The following is a 14,377-nucleotide window of genomic DNA, read 5'->3' as shown; positions in this document are numbered from 1 at the left end:
CCTATAGCGAGCGCTTTATGCCATGGCGTTGCTGTTCTCTGATTCAGCACACAATACCCAGTAGTATTTTCTATCATCAGCAAAGCACACACCGGAACAAGACCGTTCCATGCGCGAGGAAAAAAATAATACATATTGATGGTTGAAGTAGGCGGTGGCTTCAACGCGATGGCTTTAGCACACAAGTAAACATACAACTGCATGTTCACGTTATTTATTTGTGCGACAAAAAGCTTGGTATATTTCCTCTATAGACGATGCGGGACTTTCTAGATAGTTTTCTATGCTATTTCGCCCACCTAATAATTTTTCGTGTAATGGGACCGCATGCGTGTCCACCTTCCGCACTTGCTTTCCTTTCATTTCGCCTCCAGTCGTAACAGTATACGGTAGCTTCCCTGAACAATTGTCCTGAACACACAAAGAAGCCACTGTACTAAGGTTCACTGCACAAAACATCCCTCCCTCCTCGACAAGCATTGCTGTTTTACTTAATAACTCAGATTTCAAACCCACTTCAAAGTCGTGTACTTGTGAGACATGGTTATATTTGAAATGTAAAAATGATGCATGGCATATTTGTGGAAAACAAACAATAGCTTTTGTGCATTTTTTTTTTGGCGGGGTTTAACAACATCAGAACTATTCAATGTATAAAGCATATTCTAGAAACACGCTTGAAGGAAGAGTGCGGACGTTAAAGAACAGGCACAATGCGAAGAGTCTTTCTGTTTATTACAATGTTTGTTTCTCTAGCAGCGAAATCCTGCACTGGTAAGATTTCTTCTCCGATAAATAGTTGACTTTTGCTCACATGCGTAATACTGTGGATCCCTTTCAGAACAGGTAACGTTTTCCTCTTTGATTAGCTGCGCTGCGCTCATACGTGTTTATGCAAAGCGCATGTTTGTTTGAGTGCGCTCATATTCTATAACCTATATTATTGTCTAAGGAATCTGGACACTTTGTATTAAGGCAACAAGCCCGTTGTGAACTTTTATTTTCATCATTACCCTAGCAATTCTTTTTTTTTTTTTGGCTGGAAAAGCATGAATATATTTTCTTCTAGTGGGATCCAATATGTCGACGTCGCTTTTAAATTTTGCTTTTCGCTTGATTCTCAATATGCATGGACACTAAACGCATTACCTTGGTCATAACTGGGCTTTTTCACCTGTTTTTAACATGCCTTCACGTATATCATCAGCTTAAATTTGATAGCTGCGGCTGTTATGCATGCAATAAGTAAAATGAATGGCTCAACTAGGCCATTGACTGAGCAATGGCTTGGCGAGTCCTAGGTAGCTTCGTTTTCGCTCTTCTTTATTCAGCACCAAGTTGGAAGGAAGACGAAGTGTCTTTGTTAAGGTGTCTTCACATCGCTGTTGTGAAAATCACGCCTGCCGCGTAAATACGTTCTCTATAGTAAACGAACTAGATTCACGCCATCCGGAAGGGTTTCGGACGCCCAATCGCCGCCAGGTTGCGTCGCATTCAGCAAATACCACGCAGTTATTCCTGGACCTGAACTGCGCACTGAGGCTAGGCCTAGCGCCTCCGGTGACGTGCTGGCGGGGGTAGCTCCGCCTGCGCCGCTTGCCTCAGTGGCATTCCCGGCAGTACAAGTGCCCCCTGAGCATGGGCCAGACCTCCAAAATCGTGCCTTTGTTCCTTCGGATACGGCGCCTGCCCTGCCTTCTCCAGATGTACAACAGCTCGTGAGTTATTTACCCTCTGGACGGAACACAGATACGGCTGCTCAGCCTATACTTCTGGATCGACCTCTACCAGTTTTACATAAGACGCCGAGCACTCCAATCGACCTGTAATCGGGCCGCCGGTCCTCCGTTCTTCTCAACAGCGCCCTTTGGGTGACGCTGCAACGGGTTCCTCCTCGGTCAGCGGCGGCTCACAAGGCAAGCGTTCCTGCATAACCACAGACCGCCCAGATGTGTCTACCCATGGCTCAGTGAGTTACAAAGCAACTATCAAATCTCTGGCAACGAAAAGCCTTGCAGATATACCGACCAGTATTATGCAGGCAAATCTGGATGCGTGTGCCGGAACTAAAGGTTTTCGCGGCTTTACAGCCAGAAATAAGTCGAATATTATTGCTGTGAGGCTCCCGACCTTGGCTGCCGTGATACGTCTGCAAATGCTACAATGCATTACATTTACCAGCGAGGTCTCTGTTTCGGTGCAGGTATACCTGGTTGATGGATGCGACCTGCAGCGTTGTGTTGTCTACAACGTCGATGCTAATGAGGACCAGGCCGCTCTTCAGCTTGAGGTTTATTGTCCTACCCGCCGAGTGATCCAAGCTCGTTATATGTGAAAAGGGTGCTATTGCATCGTCATCCTGTAAGGGCCGCGGACATCGCTAGTCTGCTTGCACTACTATGGGTATATTTTGCGGCCTCGGTCATACAAACCAACCGCTGTCTACTGCTACAGTTGCTTCAGACCTGGCCATATGCATAAATCCGGCCCTTTCACAACTCGAGTGGAACTGATGTGGCCTCTGCAAAACTGACAACCACGACATCGCATCGCACACTAGCTCCACAAAGCTGAAGGCAACAGAAAAGATTTTTCGTGGGTACTCTAAGCGAATGACTGAGAATGTGGATACATTCGCTGTGCAGACCTTCACTCGTTTTGCAGCTCTTCTGTCGGATGATGACGAGTGGCCCAAACTTTCCGTGCTGCACACGCATGAAACTGCTACCCAGCAGACTTAGAGCGATAAAATGCGTAAGGATCGTCGGCATCAGCAGGCTACAAAGCAGCGTAGCACCCAGGAACCTCCCAACGATGACATGGTAGAAGTTGGTGACCAAATAACGCGCCTTTTGGCAGAGGTCTCAAGTCTTCGAGAAGACCTTGAACTGCTTGCACCGCCACTAGAAGTGATGAACAGCACCGAGCATGTCCCGCCCACCAGCTTCTTTCACAGCTCCTCCCAGAGTACCTGCTACACTGCCAGATAACTGTACAGCATCCGTACTCTGCTTCATGGTTACCCACCTATCCTATCTGAAATCTGTTCTCTTGCAACGCTTGGTCTACTACCCCAAGATGGAGCGCTCCGACTTTTCTGGTGTGCTCCAGGGAACATCACCCCGTACCAACTCTCGTTGCCCTGTTGCGGGCGGTTGTGCAACCGCGCCTTGTTTACCATGCCCAATTCCAGCATTTGACGAAGGCTCATTGGGATTGTCTTGAAGCTGTTAATCAAGAGAAAATGAGGGTTATTATTTGCCTTCCCCGCATCACCCCGATCGTGGCGCTACAAGAACATGTGCAGCTGAATACACTAGATGCGCTGGTGCAGCAACGACGCGATGCTCACCGGCTTAAAGGGAAGCTGAAGCACTTTTCGAAAAAAAAAGAGTTCCCTACGTTATTTTATAGCTTTCAGTCCGCTGAAAAGGAATATCTCATTCAAAAAGAGGGGAAATAAACGCAAAAAGCTGTTATTTAGAAGAAAACGCGCCCCCTCGCTTCAGGGCGAAGAGCCAACGCCGCTCTTGCCCGGGATTGGCCGGGAATGTCGTGACGTCATCCACGGGGATCTCCGGACGGCACCGAAGGCGTTGCTACTGAAGCGCTGCTGCGTAGCGCATTTCTTTAGCTGGCTTTTAAGGACTAGGTTTTGGAAATTATTATTTATTTATTTTTTTAATTTTATTTATTTAATTCCTCAAGGGTCCAAAAAGGACATTACATGAGGGGTGGGCAAACAAAAGGGTTTTAAATGGATGAATACAGATGGTCTTCGATGGCGGATTTGTAGCGAACGGGATTGATGATGGTTGCCACTTCGGACGGAAGGTCATTCCAGTCTTTAGCTGTTCTAAGGAAAAAAGATTGATGATATGTTTCGGTGCAGGCTTGTTCAGGGTAGACGGCATTGGGATGACTGTGACGAGAAATCCGATGGGGGCGTGCGACAGGGGTAGGTTCGTGGTGGAAAGTGTGATAAAATTTATGATATAAAGAAAGACGGACGATTTTACGGCGACAGGCCAGAGTAGGAAGATGGAGCTGTGATTTTAGTGCTGATACTCTAGTGTGATAAGAGTAGTCCGAGCAAATGAATCTGACAGCGCGGTTCTGGACTGCTTCGAGCGTGGTGATAAGGTTAGCATAGTGGGGATCATACGCGGCAGATGCGAACTCTAGTTTAGAACGCGACAAATGTTAAGTAAGAAAGAAGTTTTATGGAACAGGGGGCTAAGGAAAGGTTACGACGTAAATACCCTAGAATTTGATTAGCTGAATTAGTGACGTTGTGAATGTGTAGAGACCAGGTTAAATCTTTACTTAAATGGATACCAAGGTACTTGTACGAGTCAACTGACACAACAGGAATATTGTTAATAGTATAAGTGGTACCTTGGCGGTTTCGCCGGCGAGTTTTAGTACTATTAAGCGACATCAGCCATGTACTGCACCATTCTTCGACGCGTACAAGATCTTCTTGAAGGGTGGTGATGTCAGATGGATTATTTATTGGGCGGTAGATAACACAATCATCTGCAAATAGGCAAACGGTAGACATTATGTTAAGGGGTGAATCATTTATGTAAATAAGAAATAGAAGAGGGCCTAAAACAGTACCCTGGGGAACGCCAGACAAGACAGGGGAGAGAGATGATGAGTGAGAGTTAGCATGAACGAATTGATAGCGATCAGTTAGGAAAGCCCGAATCCAGCCCAGAACTAAGGAATGCAGGTTTAGTCGTGATAGCTTAAGAATTAGGCGCGCGTGAGGGACTTTGTCAAATGCCTTTTCAAAATCTAGGAATATGGCATCAGTAAGAATGTTACGATCGAGGCATGCATGTATATCATGAAGAAAGAGAGTAGGTTGCGTTTCGCAGGAACGGCCTTTACGGAAACCATGCTGATTAGGATGAAAAAAGTTGTGCGATGACAAGACAAAAACTGGGCAGTGTGTGAATATATTATATGTTCCATAATTTTACAACAAACACTGGTTAATGAGATTGGCCTATAGTTACATGGTGAAGATCGGTTACCTTTCTTGAAGACTGGAATGACCTTCCCAATCCGCCAGTCACGAGGTAACGAGCACGAAGAAAATGACTGCTGAAAGAGGAGAGATAACATGACACTACAATGTTCCTTTGTGTTTTTTAAAGTTTTAGCGTTGATGCCGTCAACACCGGCAGATGAAGAACTTTTTAAAGCATCAATAATCTTGGCAATGCCGCGCGGCTCAAAGATAATGGTATCCATTGGTGCATGGATAAAACAGGGGGCTTCAGGGAGGTTATCAAGCGGTTCGTGAGTAAATACAGAGCAAAATGTCTCATTTAAGATATTGGGAACATCTGATTCGGAAACGGGAACTTCAGAATGATCTTCCAGGTGAATTATACTAGGAGTAGAGGGGCTAATAGTTTTCCAGAAGCGCTTTGGATTATCATGCAGCATGTTAGGTAATGTGCTAGAGAAGAAGTTAATTTTAGTTTTGGCTACATGAGTGTCATAGTTAGCAGCGGTAGTGTAATATTTATTCCAGGCGAGATCCGTGTCTGTCACTTTAGCTGCACGAAATAGTCGCATCTTTTTGTTTTTTAGTCTTTTAAGTGTTTTATTATACCATGGGGACCCAGGTCGTTCTTTTATGGTGATAGTCGGAACATGTATGCTTATTAGGCGCTGCATTTCGGACTTAAAAAGTAACCAGTTAGATTCGATGGAGCGAAGCGAAAAACCAGATGTAAAGGTGTTAAGAAAAGTAGCGAGGTCGCGGTTAAGACTGGTGTAGTCACCTTTATCATAAAAGGTAAGCGTTTTCTTTATTCTTTTGCTGTTTTCAAAATGACAAGAGAATGTGGCATGAATGGCCAAGTGATCGCTAAGTCCTTCAAGATAAGTTATCGGAGAGAAGCTATCAGGTTGTGACGTCAGTAATAGATCGAGAATATTAGCAGAATGGTGTGTTATTCTGGTAGGACAGTCAATTATTTGATCTAAGCCGAAGGTAAGGCAAGTGCGGACGAACTCACTTGGAGGGTTAGTATTTGAAAGCGTAGAAGCAAGATCGGACCAAGTGATAGATGGGAAGTTGAAATCGCCGAACAATTGAAGCAGCGTTGAACGACGCCGCTGAGTGCGCCGGCAGCGAAAGTCAAGTCGCGACATTTTCACATGTTGGTAATCTCGACTGGATGGATGTATGGATAACAGCTTTTATTTCCACCGAAAATAGAGACCCCTTACTACTCACCGCCCCCGGCACACAGGGCTGGAGGGCGGGGGCCGGACCCTCGGCGACTAAAGGCGAACAAATAGATTTTACCTCTTCGTGGCCTCGGCCGCCAGGTGGATTAGCTTGTTTCTGCCGAGCGGATTCTTCACTGCGCAGCAGGGTTTCCCAGCTTTCTCTGCTATCAATATCTTCGTCGACTCCGGAGTAGTCAGCGCATTCCCATATTCTTTGCTTCCGGGTAACCCTGGAACCGCCGGACTGACGGAACCTGGAGGAGCGCGCGCAAACCTATTCCGAAATCGTAAACTGTAGACTAAACAGGAAACTGGTGCCACCTCCGGATAAGAAGCTGAGTAATAGAGAAGCGACCACATGGCGGCGCCTGCAAGCCGGAAATTTTGTTTACCCAGTATGGGCCTTTCCCGTTCTACCAGGGTAATACGAAAACGAAATCTCGACTGATACGTGTGTTTTGCATACCTGCATGCGCGTGCATATCCTTTGTGTAGGTGCATGTGCAAGTGGCAATTAAAAAAAAAAGGAGATTGCACAGAAACGCTGCTTTGTACCACTGCTGCATAAAAGCGTGGCCACCAACCAACATCTTGTAACGCCTGTTAACATGATCGATCAGATCATCGGCACGCTTACACGAGTCGCGAGAAGTAAAGCAGTTGTCTGTTCACTTATTTATAGTTGCTTGCCTAATTGCTCGCTAAGGCCTTCCATAACTGCAAAAGAATGCCAAACTGGATGAGTTGGAGTGGGTTCACTGCTGTACTGTTGCGCGCTGACAGTGCGCAACGAGCGCAAAAGAGTTCAAGGCTATGTGCCTCAAAGGCAGTGCTGGAAGTGGCCTTAGCTCAGCATGGATATGAACAAGCTGGAAAAGGCAAAGAGTTGACAAACAGGTAAGAAAGTAATATAACTAAAAGAGGAATATTGATACACACATTTTGTGCCGGCAGTTTCGACATGCTGCGTACTACCAGACTGTCTGGTTAACGCGGAAGAGGCTGGGGGAGAACAATCGACGGATTCGACCAAGTTGTGTGCTGAGAACTGTTCGAAAGATACCATGCCAAAACTGATTTTTATACAGGCTTCACGCATTACACTAACGCTTGAACCAGAGAAACTAAACGGCACTGGCAGAAATTACGTTGATCTGTGGTTCGCCAAAGAGCGGTCCGCAGCGAAGCAAGCGCAGCCGTACGGCCGGCCGACTCTCCATGAATGGCGTCACTTCCGCCAGTACTGCCTCCTTGCCGTGCTCCCACCCGGCGCTTCCGGAAGCGACGAGGGCGTGCCGGCGGCGGGTTTTTAAGAAGCGATTGCAGCTTTTTTTGCGGACAAGGTCTTTTCTTCCCAACCACAGCGTTTCATGCGATTTCAAAACCGTTTCAGCTTGCCTTTAAGTCAAACCTTACACACACAACGTGTGCACCCAGGGCATATGCTTTGTCGCACTTCATTCCACAGCCGCCCCCACCAGGCCTCTCTCCCCGGCGTTTTTTTGCAGCTAAGCGCCAACAAACCAGCTGATCTACGTCGACCATCATCTACAAGCGCGGCATTGTCGTTTGGGGAACAAATTAAAGAGCAAGGCGCCAATCTGCCGCATGGCTCCATCATTACATACGTTAACGTAAGCATCCAGGCCTGCGAAACAACGGCTGTTTGCTGTCCTTGCAAGCCTGCCCTGAACAAAACGTCAAGGTTTCACCTCTCAGAACCTCCTTCCTCCTCCTGTGTGGAGGTGCTTGCAGTTCAAGAGGCACTTTTTCCTGTGGCCGCCGTTTCCATGCTACCTACGGCCCGCATTGTCATTCGCACCAACGCCCTTCATGCCACACGCCTACTACGACGCGTCAGTCGCACGCCAGAAATCTGCCAAGACATCCATTGTCTAGCGGCACGCATCCCGGAGCAAATCCATATTAAGTGCGTCCCGCGGGAACTTCTGAGCGCACAAAGCCGCGCAGATTCTGCGATCCACTTTTAGACCCCAACATCGTGTTTGCCTCTAGTCCTCACTCTGGATTACAACACCCTCTTTTTAACAAGAAGGTACACCTCCGGCGCCGAACACGTGCTCTAATCCCTCTGTGTGCGGTAACCCTCCCCCGTGGTCCTACCCGTGCAGAGGAGGTTGCGCTTCGAAGGCTACAGGTCGGGATGCCTTAACTCCAGCCTTGACACGCAAGTGGCCGCAATTCCAAGATTTATAACCCCGCCCCGCGAGTCCAGTCTGCAAGATTAGAGATAGTGAGGCGGATATTCACCAGTTGCTCAGGGTTTTCCCGGCGCTGAAGCCGGCGCGAATTCGGCACCTGGCGGCTGTGGGTCTATCACCGAACAATCCCGATTTCTATATCGCTTGGACAAAGGGACCACTACATCGTTCACTACTTGATTTCATTAGATCATTCAACTTTTTTCATTTAAGAATCCTCCTCATCCCTCATTTCATAACATTTATGCCCGGAGGCAATAAGCATCGATTAAAAAATAAATAAAAAAATATTATTCGGAGAGGCGCTAGACGGAATAATAGTTGCATCCTGTCTATACCGTGACTGATCTGAATTCTTAGTGTTCATTTTCATTAGATGTTTTTGAGCCACGAAGCAATAGAAATCAATATGACTCGAGAGTAGCTATGCAGCGATTATTTGAATTTCGTGAGAAACAAGACAGCATCTGCAGAGAAGTGAACTTCGGACGAGATGAAAGGCTACATAGATAATGACATCAAGAAACAGGATAGCATCCAATACCGAATTTATATGTACTCTAGACTGTACGGGGGTATGATCCCAGTTAATACCTTGTTGGCGTTCATTGTGACCACTGTTCTTAGCGACGTTTTAGTCAATAATGTTGAGGACCCTCATTATTTAGACCTATTTTGTTCTGTAGTAGCTTATGGCAAATTTTACTGAATTCTTTACAAAGTGCAAGGAAATGCGGTCTGCTAGATAAAGATATCAAAGATTTCATTTTGTTTCGGCGTGAAAGTTAAGAATGGCATTTCACATTAGTATGATTTGTGAAAATTATGTTGTGATTGTAAAAAATCCGAACGCAAATGCAACAAAATAAGTCAGGCTTGAAAACAAAATGCGCCCATGTAGTCTGCATTGTTTACTAGCCAAAGAAATATCCAGATATATCGGAGGAGAAAGGCCGTGACCATATGAACTTACTGAATCATATTGTCGGCCTTTCATCAAGAGGGCGTGGACACTTCTAAAGTTATCGCTAGAGAAGTGTTGTCAGATTAGTATATCATTAACAGATACTACAGCGCAAGAACTCAACCTTAATTAAATAGAAATCATGCATGTTGGGAGCATATTATCAATCTTTCTCGAGTTGAATTCGACTGCAAGTAAAAGGAACAAATGCAGCAAACAGTAATAATTTTGTAAGCTGGTTTTTGTTCCGAGCACCTAAGTTCTTATATGTTGAATTTAGGCTCGTGAACCTGATTTAACTTTATAAAGCAAGAATCTGCAATGCGTTCCTCTCGCAGGTTTTTCAGTCTATCCAAGGATTCTGCAAAGTAGTACAGACGACAATGCCCTACTGGTGCATATTCACGAAGACCTGACCCTTAACCTGCAAAAAAGTTCTCTCCTGGCACGCGACTTCTTCATCACTTCATCAGCAGGCCCCGACTTTGACTCAGCAGTCGTGAGCTTACTTTCAATACCGTAATAAAGTCATGTCTATTCAGAATTTATTGTAAAAAAATCGTTTTTTTTGTCATAAAAAGTGTACACTGCGTAAAGGGTTTTAGATATGATGAAATGAATATTACTTTTTCTCAAGTTCTGCCTATAACTATTTATTTTACACATTAAAGAACGAACAATTTACATATGAAAATTTATTTCAAGAGCTGCCCAGGTTTAACGCTTTGCACATTTCTGCCAAACTGTGAAATACAAATTGAAAAATAAGTAATTATGAGGAAATTCTTGATGCGAATTGTCATTTTTCGCTGCCCAAAGTACAGTCTAGCATGGCTTGTGCCCTTAAGGGCGTTTCCAATGTGAAAAAAAAAACTGCCAGCTGACACTTACGTCTTTAGCGCTTTTGAAATACGTGAGTACGGCATTATTGATAATAAATTTTTGTTCAGAACTCTTTGTTTGATAACAATGCTAACAAAATTATTTTTTCCTAGTTGTTTGTCCTGAAATAGCAGTCGAAGGTGTCAACGGTTGACTATAAAATGAATCGTTACATGTTTGCTTTGAAAATAGTACTGCTAGCTTGTTTCCTACCTTTTCAAACGTTTATTATTGAATTCAGTTGCTTCCATTGCATGTCTACGCTTTATAAGCGCTGTGTACTAAATCCCGTGCATTACGAGTTCCCGGATTTTTCTGGTATTGGTATACAGTAGACAATCAAATCTTTCCAGAGCATTTAGCCGTACTGATGTGATAAGGAGTGTGTTTTGTGTATTCGAAGGAGACCGCAGTAAATAACATTTCTCTAGGAAGAAAGTTTCAGACATCATTCTATGTTTTTTTTTCAGCGCTTTTGTTACTTAATATTACTAGTTTGCTTCTCCACTCTCATGTCATGTGTATACGTTGAAGAAAAACTGTACGATCTACTGAAGTAAAGAGAAATTCATTAAACTGTCAGTGTTTTGATGTAATTACTTTTAATGTTATAACGATGTTATATCAGGCTGTTTAAGGTCGCTCCTGCAATTTGATTTCGGCTTGTAATTTTGTGTTGAGAGAATTAAGTGTATTTAAACTGTAATAATACTAAGACGTCACCTTAGGTTCAGGCTTAGGCTTAAAGAGGTTTAACGTCCCAAAGGGTCTGAGGCTATGAGGGACGCCGCAGTGAAGGGCTCCAGAAATTTCGACCACCAGCAGTTCTTTAACGTGCACTGACATCGTACAGTACACGCGCCTCTAGAATTTCGCCTCCATCTAAATTCGACTGCCGAGGCCGGGGAACCCGCGTCTTTCGTGTCAGAAGTCGAAAGGCAGAACTATTGAGCTACCGCGACGGCGCCAAGGTATCAAGCATAGAGAAGCTTGGGTGCGAAACTGGAACAAAAATTTCTCCATTTAAAGAGCAAAAGAAACCTGGTCTTGTACTACGAGCAGAAGTAGGCAAATTTTAATTCAAGAAAAATTCTTGAGTAGTTGGCTTTTTTTTCATTATAGTTCATTCAAGTGCTAGGTGAGGGGATCTCTTTAATTACAATGATGGATAGCTTGCGGCTCCTACTTTTACAAGGATTAATGCAAGGTGCTTCTGCAGATGTATTGCTACTGAAATTCTGCAAAAAATATTATTTTACTCGCACTGATTTGGTATATTCTTTAACAGGTAAATGGATCGGAACTAGAAGAAAACTTGTACCACGACAGCGAGCACAAAGCGTCTGTTCATATAAATCAACTTGACGACGGCTTGGAAGTAGTAGGTATCGATTCTTCATCAGACAAAAGGGAAAAGTAAAATGTGATGGAGTCATAGTTGTAGAACCTATACCTAAATGTAGCCTTGTTCTATGCAGTGTTATTAGTGAAAAAAGTTTGCTGCATCCAGAATTTGTGGCGACAAGCAACGCGAGCAATTCCATGGTTATCCTATCGTTATCCCATTTTCGGAAATCTGTGTACTTTATGCTACTTAAAATCAAAAATTCTGCCATACATAAAAAGAAAAATTCTAAATGCGCACATGTCAGCAAAAAATGTGAGAGCGAAGTTGATTTACCACCTCAAGCTATGAAGTGCGCTTGAGAAATGCGTACGCATTAACAAGGCACACCACCAAAACCAGGCTTCAGAATCACTCCTATAGGTTCGCTCACTGCATGAAGAGATTTGTGCAATCCAAACCATCCACAATTTTCCAGCTGTTGCTTGTTGTCAATCCACACTTCGTGTCAGACTTTTTCACTTAAAAACTATTGGGTGTTTGTTGATGCCTGCAATAGAAATCACATCATTCATGTATAGGGGCTAAGGTACGGGTGCAGGCTAGTTGGTCATTCGTGATTAAAATTACAATGTAACACAATAAACAACATACAGTCAAGTTGACACATGAGCGCTGGAAACAACTGATATTTTGTGGAAAGAAACGCGATTTAGCACGGATTTTGGGAGTACTACACAAACAGGAAACGTGCAATAGGTGGTAATCTACCTCGTAAATATTCTCAGCTCTGCTTTGATCAGTAATATTGAAGGCAGCCTAACATAACAGTCATGCAACCTACATATCTCAGCGTAGTCTACATGCTCCCGAACTGTCTACCTCAACCCGCAGTTACGTCTTTTGTTGAACGCCTGTTGAAGGAGCAGAAACAAGGTGCAACTGCCAGACACATAAATGAACAAGAACCTCGGGAAAGAAGTAGGCAGCCGTCGCTGTCTACATAGCAGAACGTGTAGCATCGACTCAGCAAGATTAGTTGCCGTTGTGACGTCAGCATAGTATACATTCACAACAACTATAAAGATGCATAGGCTATGCGCGTGGAAGAACAGAGGGGATGACAAAGGGCGTTGGCACTGTCTGACTGAGCATCAAAATCCCTTGTTGATTGTGTGCAGGGCGTAGTATACTCTGTTTTCCTTTCCTCTGGCACGTTTCACATCGATCAGACGCGAATATGCTGAATGAGTACCTGAAGAAACATGAATGTAAATCTTGCTATGCAGGAACAAGAAATCTTGTTCTGCGTCGCCATGAATGTAAATAAGATGATCAAGATTCTGGTATTAAAAGGCAGTGCGCACCGGGTCTTGCAAGATGGGGTGGGAGATTGTGGAGGCTGCTGAGGTTCATAGTACGATTGATTATTGTATTAGCACGCCTTCGGTACCCCTGACCAAAGCATTCATTTCGATTTTTTCCCATATAATGCACCAACTTTTGTTTGTTTCGTTCCTTTGTCCATTTTCTGCGAAATTAGTACATAGGTCCATATTCATTCGAATATATAGTTTCAATTTAGTGCTCGTGAGTCAACTTGTCTTTTTGTGGTTTCTATTCACATTGCGTTGTAATTCTTCGTCATATATAGGTGGTCACTCTAATCATTAAGGGTGAAATAACTTGAAGTTGCCACCTCTTCAATTGTTGAAGCAGTATCTGAAGCTTGTTTCTTTCAGCATTACTTGATGGAGAGTTCAGACTTCGGAGGCATATCTTGTGATACATTTTGCCTAAGAGATCCTAATGCTGGGAATCGTAGCTACCATTATTAACACTTGGAAGCGAGCATGTCAGTTCATACGGAACATGTCCCTCCTCCCTTTCTCTAAATGTTTCAGTCAAAAACTAAATGCTTGTGTGGCGCCGGTGACCTGGCCGTGTGTGCGTGATGGTAGTGGAGGCTGCATCCTTTATTTGAAACAAAATTAAAGAAGGTCCTCAATGGTAGAAGCCTACTTATCCAGGACTACATGGGCTTCCTTTTGACAGAGAGCTCTGTCCAATAGCCAAGTTTGGCCACTTGGGCGAGCAACCCAGAAAGTTGCCTTCCACGAGGACTGGGATAAGTTAGGTAATAGGGTACCGCCATTTGTTGGCGCAATCTCACAAGTAGCGCATGGAGGTGATCTTGGCCGCCCCACATGTGGAGGATTGTGCAAGGGTCAAGCTAGTGGGTGTGGTAGCGGCGAAATATATAGGCTAACATATGGGAGTTAATTTGCAGTTGTCGCCAGTCCACACTGTATTGTGCATCTAGTGTCCGTACATGCGCGTGAGTAGTTCTGATCCGCCGACCACATCACGCGCCGAGCTCCGTGACCTCAGGTTCTACTCAGTTCCTCTTTCGCAGTTTTCCATTGAATTCAATGGCTCTCCTTCATTTTTTCTTGCTTTCTCCTCGCAGTCCTTCGTGAGAACTTGTTTACTTCGCATGGGGTGTTATGGGGCGACTCTGCTCTCTCGCTTCGACACCGGGCTCTATGACGCTTTTCTCTTCCTCCTCGCTCCCGCCTGTCCTACGATGCAGCTTCCGTGTCGAACCACGACACCGGAATTTCCATAGATTGGCCCTTCTACAGCCCTCGCAGCTAAAAGGACGAAAAAAGTTCTTCCGTAAAGGTGACTGGATGGCTGAAACGG

At 44.6% G+C, this 14,377-nt stretch overlaps 1 protein-coding gene and 1 long non-coding RNA gene across 2 annotated transcripts in view; both read left to right on the top strand.

Annotated features, from left to right (window-relative positions):
* The first annotated feature begins 647 nt into the window (after positions 1–647).
* Positions 648–14,377, top strand: part of LOC144103506 (uncharacterized) — a 29,890-nt gene continuing 16,160 nt past the window's right edge. The window contains exons 1-3 of the mRNA XM_077636206.1: positions 648–774; positions 9,783–9,943; positions 11,615–11,707. Coding sequence (XP_077492332.1) covers positions 714–774; positions 9,783–9,943; positions 11,615–11,707 — 315 coding nt within the window. The 5' untranslated portion in view covers positions 648–713. The remainder of the gene's footprint in view (positions 775–9,782; positions 9,944–11,614; positions 11,708–14,377) is intronic.
* Positions 1,384–3,272, top strand: LOC144105023 (uncharacterized). The gene is made up of 2 exons (XR_013308692.1): positions 1,384–1,969; positions 2,204–3,272. It is a non-coding gene; the product is annotated as an uncharacterized LOC144105023 (long non-coding RNA).

This window comes from Amblyomma americanum, chromosome 9, assembly GCF_052857255.1.
Source record: "Amblyomma americanum isolate KBUSLIRL-KWMA chromosome 9, ASM5285725v1, whole genome shotgun sequence".
Taxonomy (NCBI): Eukaryota; Metazoa; Arthropoda; class Arachnida; order Ixodida; family Ixodidae; genus Amblyomma; species Amblyomma americanum.
The sequence above is the reverse complement of the archived record's forward strand: the minus strand, read 5'-3'. Positions and strand labels throughout refer to the sequence as shown.